This window comes from Macrotis lagotis, chromosome 4 (genome assembly GCF_037893015.1).
Source record: "Macrotis lagotis isolate mMagLag1 chromosome 4, bilby.v1.9.chrom.fasta, whole genome shotgun sequence".
Taxonomy (NCBI): domain Eukaryota; kingdom Metazoa; phylum Chordata; class Mammalia; order Peramelemorphia; family Peramelidae; genus Macrotis; species Macrotis lagotis.
In genome coordinates this window covers 199548553-199562464 of record NC_133661.1, presented here as the reverse complement: position 1 = coordinate 199562464, position 13912 = coordinate 199548553, and the positions used below count along the sequence as shown (strand labels likewise).

The following is a 13912-nucleotide window of genomic DNA, read 5'->3' as shown; positions in this document are numbered from 1 at the left end:
GTTGCAGTACCCATTCATTAATAGGACTGATATCCTCAGAGAGTCCTGACCTTCAAAAAGAAAAGTGTCCCTATTAGGGGGAATATGATTGCATTATTTGGATTCTCAGAAACTGTAAATTTGTTTTTTCACATAACAATAACTCCTGCTGTTCTAAGTTGGGAAGGCTAAAAAACCCCCAAACTCAACGTTGTTCAATATTTATTTTCCCTGCAAGGTTTTTTTTTTTACTTTTAGTTGTATTTAATTTAAAATTTGAATAATTTCCAAGATCCAAAGTGACTCCAGTTTCCTAGAATTTAATGTTAAAAATGAAACTCAAGGAAATTCCTGTATTACTAAATGAAACATTCTCCAAATGTTTTTTAAAATATTTCTTTATTCACATATAGAACTTTATTCATTGTAATAATTATACTTTATGATTTGCAAAGCATTCTACATCCTTTATCTCATTCTCATATCTACTGTAAGGCAAGTCCAACAGGTATTTCCATATGAGATAACTAATTGGGACTTAGAAATAATGTCATCATTACCTTCTTGCTAATGGTGGCATAGCTTATAATAAACATCAGAGGCAGGACTCCAACCTATGTTTTTTGACTCCAAGTTTAGTAGTTACTTGTGTCTGTGTCTTATTTCCCTACCATATCTTCAGCTTTTTGAGGTCAAGTTGTTGTTTTATATCTTCCTATATCCAAGTGATGCTACATATAATATACACACATTAATATATACACATTAACATATACATTAACATACACATATGTTTATTGTTTATATATGTATAACTTCCAATATAGTATAGTGAAAAGATTCTTGATCTGCAAAGCAGGAGAGACCTGGATTTGAATTTATCTTCTGCCACTTAATAAACTATGTTATCATGGACAAATCACACAAGCTTTTTGAACCTTAGTTTTCCCATTCAGTGAATGCGATTAATAATATCTCTCTGACAGGGTTATTGTTAGGTTTGATTGTATGTGAGGTATTTTGTAAACCTTATGATGATGTGTAAATGTTGACTATGAGAATAATAATTAAGTAATAACAAACTTTTAAGGTTTAAGAAGAAGTTCCTCACAACAATTCCTGTGAATTAGGTACTGCAAATAACTTTGTTTCCATCTTATAGAAGAAGCTGAAACTCAGGATAAATGACTCTCCCAAGGTCAGTGGTAGAACTAGGACTCTAAACAAGTACTGGCCCCTTTCCACACTATCATTGGTTAGTTTGATGCTTTACCTACTGTGGAGAGTCAATGAATTAAAAATGAATAGATAATGAAAAGCATTTTGATTTTAATACTTAGGCAAGGCTACTTGCTATAGTAATTCAAAGGAAGGTAGAGATCACTGAAAGCTAATGTGTTCAAGGAATATTTCATGGAGAAGGTCAACCCGAAGTTGACCTGTAGGGGATTTTTTAGTTGGGAAATGGTATTTGAATAAATGGAGAGTAGAAGAGCAGTATGAATGAACTAAAAGTCCTAGGGGTGACAGTACATGTGGTAAGAAACCTCAGTTTACTTGTCAGTAAAATGGAGAGGGTTAAACTAGATGATCTGTTCCAGTTCTAAAGGCTAAATAAATTTTTGCTTTCCATATTAGGCCTTTCTAAAATAAAAGAATCAGATCTTCAACTCCAGGAAGCTGTTAAAAAGATGAAGAAACTCGACAAACTATTGGTGGAGAAACAATTTAAAGAAAGAGAAATTAAAAAGCAAGGTCAAGAAATGAGAACAAAACTGTGGGAAGATCTTAGGGTAAGAGAGATATGGCAATTGTTTGATGTGAGGTGAAATTCTCTTAGAGAAGCTGAGACTAACAAGCTATGTTGATGAAAAGTAGGATGTACTTGAGGTGGTTTTAAGGATACATTTAATTTTATTTTCTGAAAATGAATAATTGACTGTGTCTGTGTTCTGGTTAATAGTTAATAGATTGTTGTATATTTAACCCTTACTAGCACAATTTGTGTTCTGAAGTATTTTTGATAATAGTTATGTATTTTCTTCATGGGACTAGGACTGGATCTTTTTTAACTGTACTCTGGACAGAGCAAGAGTAGGGTATCTTGACCTTACCCTGAGCAGGAAGCTCTGGTGTCTCTTCATGGAATTTAAAGTTTGGTTGATGAATAGCTAGGTCAAAAAAAAAGTGACCCTTGATGACTATTTGTGATTTGTGGATCCACTGTGTAAACAGTTAAGAAGTGTGACATAAGATAGGTATTTATAAGTCACTGTCTTAAGAATAGTCCAAATTTATTTTGGCTTTATTTATCTTTAAAATAAATAAGACAGATAATTTTGTTATGAAATTGGGGATATGGAAATTATAGCTAAATGGAAGAATGGTTCATATATTGGTGAATTGGTAGAATTGGATTTGATCATATACTCAAAGGAAATAAGAAATATTTTTATGGAATACCTTATTACATTGTACTGAAATTCAATGAAGACCATTAGCAAGAAAAAGACTAACCCTAGCTTATGAATCAGCATTTTTTGCAGAGGATGAAGAGGCAGGGAAATTCTATGAGGAACTTAACAGAAACTTTCAAACCAAATACACACACACACACACACACACAAACTGATATTTATTAAGAAAGTCAAAGGAGAGCATAGCAAAAAATGATGATATATAATTCAGGAATAAGAAATGAAAGAGGTCAACGGTCTCACATAAAAGACCCTTGCTCTTTTAGCATAAATATTTTATTAAAGAAGAAAATTTGAAGACATTGGACTGAATACTGAATAATAGCACAGAAATGAAATTAATTTTATTGTAACAAATAATAGGTTATCAGTATCAGCATCTTTTCTGGTACTTGTAGAAGCTGAAGAGCTGAAAAGAAAATCATAGATTATAAAAAAAATAAATAAATAAATAAATAAAATAAAAGACCTAATGAGTGAGAAGTTTGTAATTACAGATTTATATGTCTATTTTCCTTTCTCTATTAGAATGTGCTATACATATTGTAGGTATTCTGGATGAAAACAAGAGGATAGTATTTCACAAAATATTTTCTATATCAGACCATAGCTTCAGTTGTATAATTGGCTGTGCCACTGTACTAAAAAGTATATAGATGGGGAGAGTTGGCAGATGATATAAGCTATAAGAAGACTAGAAAAGTAGAACCAGGTTATGAAGAGTTTTGAACACCAAATAGATAATTTTATATTTGAACTTGGAAATGATAGTCACTGGAATGTATTGAGTAGGAATGTGACATAGCACTGTGCTTTAGGAAAATCACTTTGGCAGTTGAATGAGGATGAACTTAGAGTAGGGAGAGACTTGTGACAGGCAAAGCATTCAGCAATCTGTGGCAAGAATCCAGGCAAGAGAAGAGGACCTGTTCCAGAATGGTGGAAGTATTAGAGGAGAGAAGGGAGCCTATTGATAGGTGTTGCAAAAGTGAAATTTACAGACCTTGACGATAGATTGGTTTTGGGGGCTACAGATAATGAGGGGTTGAGGAAGAAACCTAGTTTGGTGGTACTCTCAACAATAATAGAGAAAGTTTGAAAATGGACAGGATTTTGGGGGAAACATAATTCTCTTTTCTACATGGTGAATTTAAGATGTCTACAAAACATCCAGTTAGAAATGTCTACTTATTTATAATTGGAAATGCAAGATTAGAAATCAGCAGAGAGGTTAGTTAGCACTGGATACATAGAATGGAATCCTCAGTATGGAGATGACCATTGACTCTATGGGAACTTATGGGATCATGGTAGTGAAGAAGAGAAAAAGGATTGGAGCAGAGATTATGGGGCATCCATGAATAGCAGATATAACCTGGATGAAAATCCAGGAAGGGACATTATTTATTTATTTAATAAATGACTTTACTTATTTGTTTTTCCAACAACATGCAATGGTAATTTTCACCAAACTTTTTCTTGGAAGGTTTTGAGTTTCAGATTTTTCTTCCTCTCTTTCCCTCCTTCCTCTCCCCGAAGAAACAATCTAATATAGATTATATAGACTCTATATGTGTAATTATGCTAAGTATAGATCCATATTAATCATGTTGTGAAGGAGGAATCAAATAAAAAATAAAAAAAACATTAGAGAGAACAAAACTAAATATTACATTAGACAACTTTTAAAAAATTAAAGCTTGGGTCTGCACTTCAACTTCACAGTTCCCTCTCTAGATATAGATGGCATTTTCCATCACAAGTCTTTTAGAATTGTCTTTAGTTATTGTACTACTGAAATGCAAAGTCCATCATAGTTGATCATCACCCAGTGTTGTTGTTAGTGTGTATTATATTCTTCTGGTTCTACTCATTTCACTCAACATCTGTTCTTGCAAGTCTCTCCAGATTTTCTGAAGTCCCAACCCACATGATTTCTTTATTGTGTTCTATCACATGCATATTTGTTCAGTCATTACCCAATTGATGGTTATCCCATCAAATTTCCAGTTCTTTGCCACCTCAAAAAGAACTACTATGAACATTTTTGTACAGTGGGTTTTTTAATCCTTTTTGTGATCTCTTTGGGATATAGACTTAGTAGTGGTTTTGCTGGATCAAGGGTATGGTTTTGTAAGTTTTGTTGCTCTTTGGGCATAACTCTAAATTACTTTCCAGAAAGGTTGGGTCAGTTCACAACTCTATCAACAATGCATTACTGTCCCAGTTTTCCACATCTCTTCCAACATTGGTCATTTCCTTTTTTAATCATACTGGCCAGTCTGACAGGTATGAAATGGTACCTCAGAATTGTTTTAATTTGAATTTTGTTATTCCGTAATGATTTAGAACAATTTTTCATATGATTCTAGATAAATTAATTTCTTCATCTGAGAATTACCTTTCCAAATCTTTTGATACTCTATCAGTTGGGGAGTGACTTGTTTTCTTATAAATTTGACTCAGTTCTCTTTATATTTTAGAAATGAGTCCTTTGTCAGAAACATTAATTATAAAAATTATTTTCCCATTTAGTGTATTCCTTTCAATATTTGTTTTGTTTGTGTAAAAACTTGTCAATTTAAGGCAATCAAAATTATCCATTTGGTCTTTTCTAATGTTCTCTATCTCTTCTTTGGTTATAAATCTCTTCCCTTTCCATAGATCTGACAGAAAAACTATTCTTTGTTCTCCTAATTGGCTTACAATATCACCTTTTATGTCTAAATACTGTATTCATTTTGACCTTATCTTGGTATGGGATGTGAGATGTTGGTCTGTGCCTAGTTTCTGCCAGAATATCTTCCAATTTTATGAGCAATTTTTGTCAAATAGTGAATTCTTATTTCAGAAGCTGGAATCTTTGGGTTTATAAAACAGCAGATTACTATAGTCATTTCCTACTATTTCTTTTTCACCTAGTCTATTCATTGATCTACCACTCTGTTTCTTAGCCAGTACCAAACAGTTTTGTTGACTAGTGATTAATAATAAAATTTTATATCTGCTATGGCTAGACCTCCTTCCTTTGAATTTTTTCATTAATTCCCTTGATTATTCTTGACCTTTTGTTGCTTTATATGAATTTAGTTACTATTTTTTCTAGCTCAGTAATTTTTTTTGAAGTTTAATTGGCATGGCACTGAATAAATAATTTAATTTAGGTAGAATTTTCATTTTTATTATATTAGCTCAGCCTGCTTATGAACAATTTCCATTTGACCAGTTACGTAAAGGTCTGATTTTATTTGTGTGAATAGTATTTTATAGTTGTTTTCATATTATTTCTGAGTCTGTCTTGGCAGGAAGACTCCCAATATTTTATGTTGTCTACCATTGCTTTAAATGGAATTTCTGTTTCTATCTCTTGCTGCTGTGTCTCAGCAAGGAATATTTAGAAGTAGTAGTCAAGTGGTAGGTAGGAAAAAGAAAACCTAGAAAAGAGAGTGCATGCTAGTGTCAAAACCTGAAGAGAGAGATCAAGAAGAATGAGGATTGAGAAGGTTATTAGGTTTAGTAAATAACAGATCATTAGTAACTTTGGAGAGAACAATTATAGTGGAATGATGAGGTCAGAAGCTGAATTGCAGAGAGTTAAAAAAGAGAGTGAGAGGAGAGGAAGTGGAGGTACCAGTTGTAGATATTCTTTTCAAGGAGTTTAGCCACAGACACAGACACACACATAGATACACAGATAACTTAAGATCTACATATGTGTCAAGATCATAAAATATTTTGACAATGGAGCAAGAAGTTCATTTCTAGATTCATTGATGAATACGATCATTAGAGAATATATGAAAATGATACTAAATTTAGCTCAGGCCTGGAGGATGTCCTGTGGAAGAGGTATGAATTGGATAAAGCCCTTCATATGCTCTTCTTTTGTATGACTGTTGTTTCTTGCCAGGCCTTCTCAATTAGATTTACTGGAACTTAAAAGTAACGAACTATCCAAAAAGAAATTATTAAATTATTAAAGAATGCCTATTGTTCAGACAGTGATACACTTTCATACAAACAGTTCACTGAATTAGTGCATCAGTACATATATCTAAGAATGATGCTGAAGATGGTCAGTGATTTGGGTCCAGAAATAAGTAGAAAGAATTAAGTAGGCTCACTTGCATTTGGTTAATTATAAGTACTTTCCAATATCCCAAATTGCTCCCTAAGACAAAACTCATATTTTTTTACACTAACATTTTTTCCAGTTATGCCATAAGGCTGAAAATCATGAAGGAACAAAATCTTCAAAATCAAAATTATATGTGATCCATAGGATAATTAAGAATAGATGGGTTGCAATCTATAACACTGGAGTGGTACTCACATCAATGAGATCATAAATCCATTGAATCATTTATATTTTATTTCTTGAAGACAATGTTTATCATTGCTTTCAGAATAAAATCCTCATTATTGGTGATTTGAGTCTTCAGAGATGATGCTTATTGAGTGACTTCATATTCCTAGAATATATGGCTTTGTAATGTGTGACATTTGACTACAGGGCCTAAGGATAAGGGTTTAGGAACATAGTTTGAATTGTGGGATCAGGGGATAGATGTTAGAAATCTAAAATACCAAGAGGAACTAGTATTTAGAACCCTAGTCAGGACAAAATATCCTTGCCTTTGTTTATAGGTTCTTTCTGTGGGTAGATGATCTTCTGAATGCCATCCTATTATGGAGGCTTCAGCAATCAGATATTTCCCTCCAGTCTTGACCTCTCACCCAGTCTCTAGGCTCATCTGTCCTACTCATTTCCACTTGAACATTCTAATCTTTGTTTTTCCTCTTTTCACCTAAATCTCCAATTAGTGAATAATCTTGTCCTGTCATTCTCATTTAGACTCTTAATGTCCCTAAGGAATAGAACATTAGCTCCCTTCTGTTTCTCTCACAGTACTTAGCCACATTGTTGGACACATAATAGGTATTCAATAAATATTTGTTGACCTTTTTTTCTTTAAACAATCTCAGAACTTCATGCCTTTTCTCTGTAATACTAATGCATGCTTCTTTCTGCTTACTGCTTTCAATCCAAACTTATGCTTTGTAGGGAGAGAACTCTAAAGGTCAGAGGAAGAAAAAATGTGATTATAGTAATAGATTGAATTATTTTTAAAGGTATTTTGATCACTTGAATGCTTTCAGTAAAAATCATATAATTAAAAATAAACTTTTGAAAGCTAATATTTTCTTTGAAGCAGGAGTAATAAAGGTCTAATTGGTTAAGGCAAATGATATATCTTAACGGACAAACCTGATCAGTTATTTTCATTTATTCTCATTAATCTAGCCAGCCTAGAATAGGATTTGGTCAATAGGTTGTGTGTAAATATGCTATAATTTTTCAGACCATGAAATGTTTGGAATTCCAGTCAGATGGAGTGCTTCTAGGTTATTTATTAGCTGAAGGCAACTTCAGGCAGGATGAAGAAATTATTTACATGACCTGAAAAGGTCATAGTAGGTGAAAATGGTATTATATAATGAAATATTTCCTACTTTCATTTGAAATCACTAGCATAAGATTCTCACAAACAGAAAAATTGCTAGAATAAGGACTATTTAGAACATTTTTAATTGAGTTTATAAAAGGACTGTACTTCATTTTCTGAGCCATTCTGGAAACAATTGTTACTATTTTAAAATAAAATTAGAATAATCTCCCTATTTCTTTCCTATATATTCAGATTCTCTTTCTTTCATTAGACCATCAAAAATTGTGATGCCATTCAGAGTACTGAAGAGATAGAAAATACCAAAAAATTTGTGACTTTGGATACCTCTTCAGAAGGAACAGCTGGTGAGTAAGAAAGATGACTTTGAAAAAAAGTTTTGTATAAGTGAATTAGAGTCAAAAATTATGCATATTTAGATTCAAATTAATAATGATGATTCAGCTCTTCTTTTGGGAAATCACTGGTCATATTAGCCTAAATTGTTCAGGATCATCAAGATCCTGGTTTAATTACAGTGAACACCTAAAGAGTCAGAGATAAAAATTGGGAATTGGGTGAAATAGTCCATCTGTAATATCTCATTGAAGCAATGTGGTACATATAGTACTAAGTCAGGAGACCTTGGTTTAATTCTTATCTTAGATAATATGCTTTGTAGTTATGGGCAAATTCAGATCCCTAGTTTCCTCATTTATAAAATAGGAACAATAATTCTTATACCATCTATCTCTCTGTTATAAGGAAAAAGAGTTATGTAAATCTTGCTGAATATTTCTCTTATGCACTTCTCTTTTCTATTGGGAAGCATCCCTTATACAAGTTTTTTCCTGGATAGTTACTAGGGACTCACTACTGAAAAACAGTTCCAAGGTGTACACTTCTTTTGTTAGCTCCCCTTCCTACTAGCACCCTGTTCCTTTAGGGTTCTATTTTCTGAGGTTAGCCAATATGATTAATCCTCTTAATAGAAAAATTCTTCTAACACATTTCTATTTTAAATAGGACCTTTTGGAGATGCAACGCTTTTATCTATTAATTCTTACTACAGAAATTTCAGGCAATGGAACAGAGTTTGTCCAGGGTCAGGTAGCTGTAAGTGTTTAAAGCCAGATTCGTCTTTCTGACTCCAGATCCGCACCTTTATCGACTGTGCCACCTAGTTGTCCATATAGCTTTTACTTTTTTTTTTAACCACTTGAACACTTAACAGGCCATTGAGAAAGATAATGTGCCCTAAAAGGCCAGTGGTTGAAAAGCGTGGCCTCTATAGGTTCCTCCAAGTCTGTGATGTAGTTTGACTCTTGGAATTTAGAGAACTCTTTCACTCCAAGCAAGAAATCTGAACCATAACAGTAATGATATGCAGAATTTTAATAAAATGTCATAATTTCTAGTTTGGAAAGAAAGACTTGACTGTTTACTTCTTTAACTAATTGGTCATCATCGCTTGTAAGGTCAACTGAGGTGGGAGTGGGAGTAGTGATAGTAATGCTTTTCTCTCCTCTGCTCTGCCACAAAAAAGAAAAGACAAGAAAATATTAAATATTAAAGAATACACAAAGGTGAACAAAAAGAAGTTTAGAAGGTGACAGATGAAGCATTGATGCTATGAGGTTTGTCCTTTGTTCTTTTTTAAAAAATTGTTATTTAAGGCAGTGGGGTTAAGTGACTTGCCCAAGGTCACACAACTAGGCAATTATTAAGTGTCTGATGCCAGATCTGAACTCCTGACTTCAGGGCCGGTGCTCTATCCACTGTAGCACCTAGATGTCCTTGTCCTTTGTTCTTGAAGAGAACTATGACATCATGGATGTGATACCATACAAGTTTGGAAATATTTGTTGTCAAGTTCACAATGAAGAAAGAAAACTTTCTTTAAAGGCTATTAGATAGTTCCTACATAGTCTGTAAGATGGCATTCTAAGCTCAGACAGATCCCTGTGGAGGGAGTACTACAATGAACTGATTTTTAACAACATTTTTAATCAAAGTATTTACAATAATGTTAATTTGTGTTCTTTTTTCAAATCACAAGGGAAAAATCCATAAAATATGTATATTTTTGAAGACTCTTAAGTGAAGTTTGTGTTTAACATAAAATAGTGGTCTTCAATTTATGTCCCTTTTAAGCTATATTTGCAATTATAGTTAACTAGAAAAGCCACATGACTTAAGACTGTGACTGCCTTCTTGATGACTGATTTTCAAAAGGTTGAAATCAGAGATCTCAGAGAGCTGCAGGCTGCCCATAAAAAACTATTTTGAATTGTAGCCTCTGCATTTTTTATTTCAGGGTAAGTATCCTTAGATTTAATTTGAGATTTGGGACAAAATAGTGCCATTGGTAGAAAAGATATTTTATTTTGTTAATCTTGAGCCTTTCTTGAACCTTGTTTCCTTTGACCCTGTACTCTCACCAGTGGCTATCCTGATTGCCTTGTTTTAGCTCTAATTGGTTCAGCATTGTGGAGAATGAAAGTTGTTTTACTGACACTGGGTTTTAAAGAGAACTTTTATGAAATATTTCATTTCTTTCTCTAAGAGGTAGTTTCTTTACTGAAATTTTCTCGTGCTATTTGTCTCACAGCAATATAGTTAAACATTTACATTTTTATATGTGTTTTTATATGAAGAAAAGTACATATACATTTTTTAAAATCCCAAACATTTTACAGTACCTTGAATGATCTTACATTCTTGTAGCAGTGGAAAGATATACTTACTTCTGTGGTTTGTATATGAAACTTGTCCAGCAGGTGGCAGCATCAAATTAAAATTCTTAAAATTTTTAAAATTGAAGAACAATTTTTCTATGAACAAAGTAGAGAAGATAGTCTGATAGTTTTCTTACCACTTTTTTTGACTCATGAATAAGTTTTTAGTTCTTATGGTGAATATTTTTCTTCACTTCTTGCAGTTTTCCTTAACATTCTATCTAAAAGTTTCCCCCCTTAATTACAACAATAATAGTAATAATAGCTGGTGTTTATATAGTGTCCTAAGATTTACCAAGTACTTTACATATTTTCTCATATGGATTATGCCTCAATAGGAGTTTCCAACTCTTTTTTAACCCACTAAAATGAAATTTTTTTAAGTCATGTGTTTGGTGTTTGAAAGGCAGCCAGGTTGAGCAGAGGCTTTGAGGCAGATTTAGAGTCAGATTTGGCCTCAGATACTTGACTCTTAACTACCTGTGTGACCTTGGGCAAGTCACTTAACCCTGATCGCCTCACATCCAGGGCCAACTCTAGTCATCCTGATCCATATCTGACCGCTGGATCCAGATGACTCTGGAAGAAAAAGTGAGACTGATGACCTAGCACAGCACTGAAATCAAACTCAAGTGCTTGTCATGACATCACTTCCCCTGATGTGGTCTTCCTCAAGAATAAAAGACATTACATTACATGGTGTTTGAACATAAAAGCTATGCTCCTAGTGCATACCCTGGCAGCTCCAGTCAATGTAGAAAGTTTTTTTTTGTAAAATACATTTTTCTAAGAGAGCCCAGTTGAGTGTGATATTTAAAAAAAGAACATACAATGCCTAGATTTAAATCCTTATTACCTATGTGACTTTGGGCAAGTCATTTAACTTCTCTAGGGGTCTTGAAAGATCCTTTTCAGTTCTAAATCTGTGAATCATAGAGAGTCTTATTAATTTGTATATTAAGGAATAATAACATCTCACCCTTATAGAATGCTTTACAAAGTCCTTTTCCTTACAATAAATCTGTGAGGTAGATAGTTCAAGTATTATTATTCCTTTGAAGAGAAAATTGAAACTTAGGAGAAGATAAGTGATTTTTTTTCCCCAAGGCCACATGACTGGTACATAGTTAAGAGCCAAGACTTGAGTCCAGGTCTTCTGACTTTAAATATGTTATGCTTAGATCTGATAATATATAAAGGGTTAGCTATGAATGGAGACTTTCTACTATGGATCTTAGAAACTGATTTTGAGATTCATTAACTAAAGATAATAGACTCTTAATTTGCCATTGGGATTTTGGATTAGTATATAAATACCTCATGAACATCTCTTAAAATTATAATATGCAGATGTTGGTGAGTAATTACTTTTGAGTCCTTAGTAAAAATATAATTAGAATTTAAGCACAGCAAAATTTCTTTCTAGATTTCTGCTGCATCTGTTTATAGAAATATAGCCTTCCTCCACCATGGACTTTTGAAAACTGGCATGCTTTAGATCACAGTCCACAGCTCATGTATACTGAGTGGATTTTCTTTGTCCCCATCACCCAAAGGACTCTCTAGTCAGAGCTAAAGACACATGTTAAAGATAATAATTTTATTGATATGTTTTCTTTTATACATCACTTATATTTCCAGTGTATCCCCTCCTAAAGTGTTATGTAGAATAAAAAAGAAAGAAAAAAGACAGTTCAGCAATACTAACTAATAAATTGAAAAGGTATGGCATTTTGTGTAGTATTCTCCACCTTGACTTCTGTGATGAAAGCAACTGATCCAAAGATTACACTGCTAAATACATGCCTCAAGATAAAAAGAAAGGTCCCATATACATAAAAATATTTACAGCAATGCTTTTTGTAGAAGCTGAGAGCTAGAAATAAATACATCCATCAGGTAAAGAATGGCTAAGCAAGTTTTGATAACAATAATCATAACTCACATTTATATAACCCAAGTTTGCAAAGTATAACCTAGGTTATTTCATTTAATCTTCATAGCAGTCCCATGGGGTAGGTGGTGGTATTATCCCACAGTCAAGGAAACTGAAACTAACAGAGGGTGAGTTGTCCAGGGCCACACAGTTAATCACATTAGAAGCAGGCTGACTATCACTTCTTGTTTTCAAATCCAGGATTCTGTCTACTATGGTACCTTGCCGTCTGTGATAGCATTGTGCCCCAAGAATATAATGCAACATTATAATACTGTAAGAGTCAAAAGTTATGATAAAAAATAATTAATGCTTATATAGCATTTTGAGATTTATAAAGTACTTCATTTGTTTTATATCTTTTGATCTTTATCACAACTCTTTGAGGTAGATGCCATCATTACCCTCATTTTACAGGTAAGGAAGTGGAAGCAGAAGGAGCTTAAGTGCCTTGCTAGTAAGTGAATGAGGCAGGATCTGAACTTGGGTCTTCTGAACTCTCAGACTCAGTGCTATCTCTGTTATACCACCTTGCTACTTCTAGAGAAGCATGAAAAGACCTAAATTGGATGCAAAAAATATTGACTTTATTGAATCTCATAGCAAATAAATGACAAACTCTCTACACATTGAGATACTTCTGTAGACTTACGCATTTTTAGTGAGTAGGGGTATACATATGGAAGAGTACATGAATTTATGGAACACATATCATCGGAATAGTTCTTGAATCTGCAACATAACTTGAACCCTTTCCCCATTCTTTCTTTAACACTGCTACTCACTACTTCCCCCTCACTAAAACCCCTGACTTTGGTCGTATGGTAATAGCAGACAGCTGGGGACTGGAAGCTGGCTTTGTATCCTGCTAGGCTCTTCTCCCTCCTGCTTGACCTTAGCAATTCTAATTTTATTGCATGGCCCAACTTATGCTATTCTTTTCTATGGCTTGCTTTTCTTCAGTTGAATTGAAGATGCTCTATGACATCTTCTTTGTAGGGAAGGAGCCATATCACCTCTCTTAGCTTATATAGCTCCATAGTTTTACTTTAACCACCTTTGGGATTTGGGCAGAGCCATACTACTAGACTCCCTTCTGCATTAAATATGTCTTTTGAACTGTGTGTTTCTGCCTCAGGCTCTAATTCATTGGGTTCTTTAAATTAGAATGATAGAATTCCTTTCAGATCCTACTCAGTCAGTTATGGTTCTTGAAAATCATCTAGGAACTTCACTTTAAAATCCCCAAAATCATGATACACTGGAAAAAAATGCTAGATTTGAATTCTGAAGACTTAGCTATGACTTATATAACTGTAACAAATCATTTAACCT

At 33.5% G+C, this 13912-nt stretch overlaps 1 protein-coding gene across 7 annotated transcripts in view; it reads left to right on the top strand.

The window, feature by feature from the left end:
- The window catches only part of FSIP1 (fibrous sheath interacting protein 1), a 322107-nt gene that overhangs the window by 28635 nt on the left and 279560 nt on the right, over positions 1–13912 (top strand). For all 7 annotated transcript variants that reach the window (XM_074235080.1, XM_074235081.1, XM_074235082.1 and 4 more), the window contains 2 exons: positions 1618–1772; positions 8178–8271. In XM_074235080.1, the coding sequence (XP_074091181.1) occupies positions 1618–1772; positions 8178–8271 (249 nt within the window). The remainder of the gene's footprint in view (positions 1–1617; positions 1773–8177; positions 8272–13912) is intronic.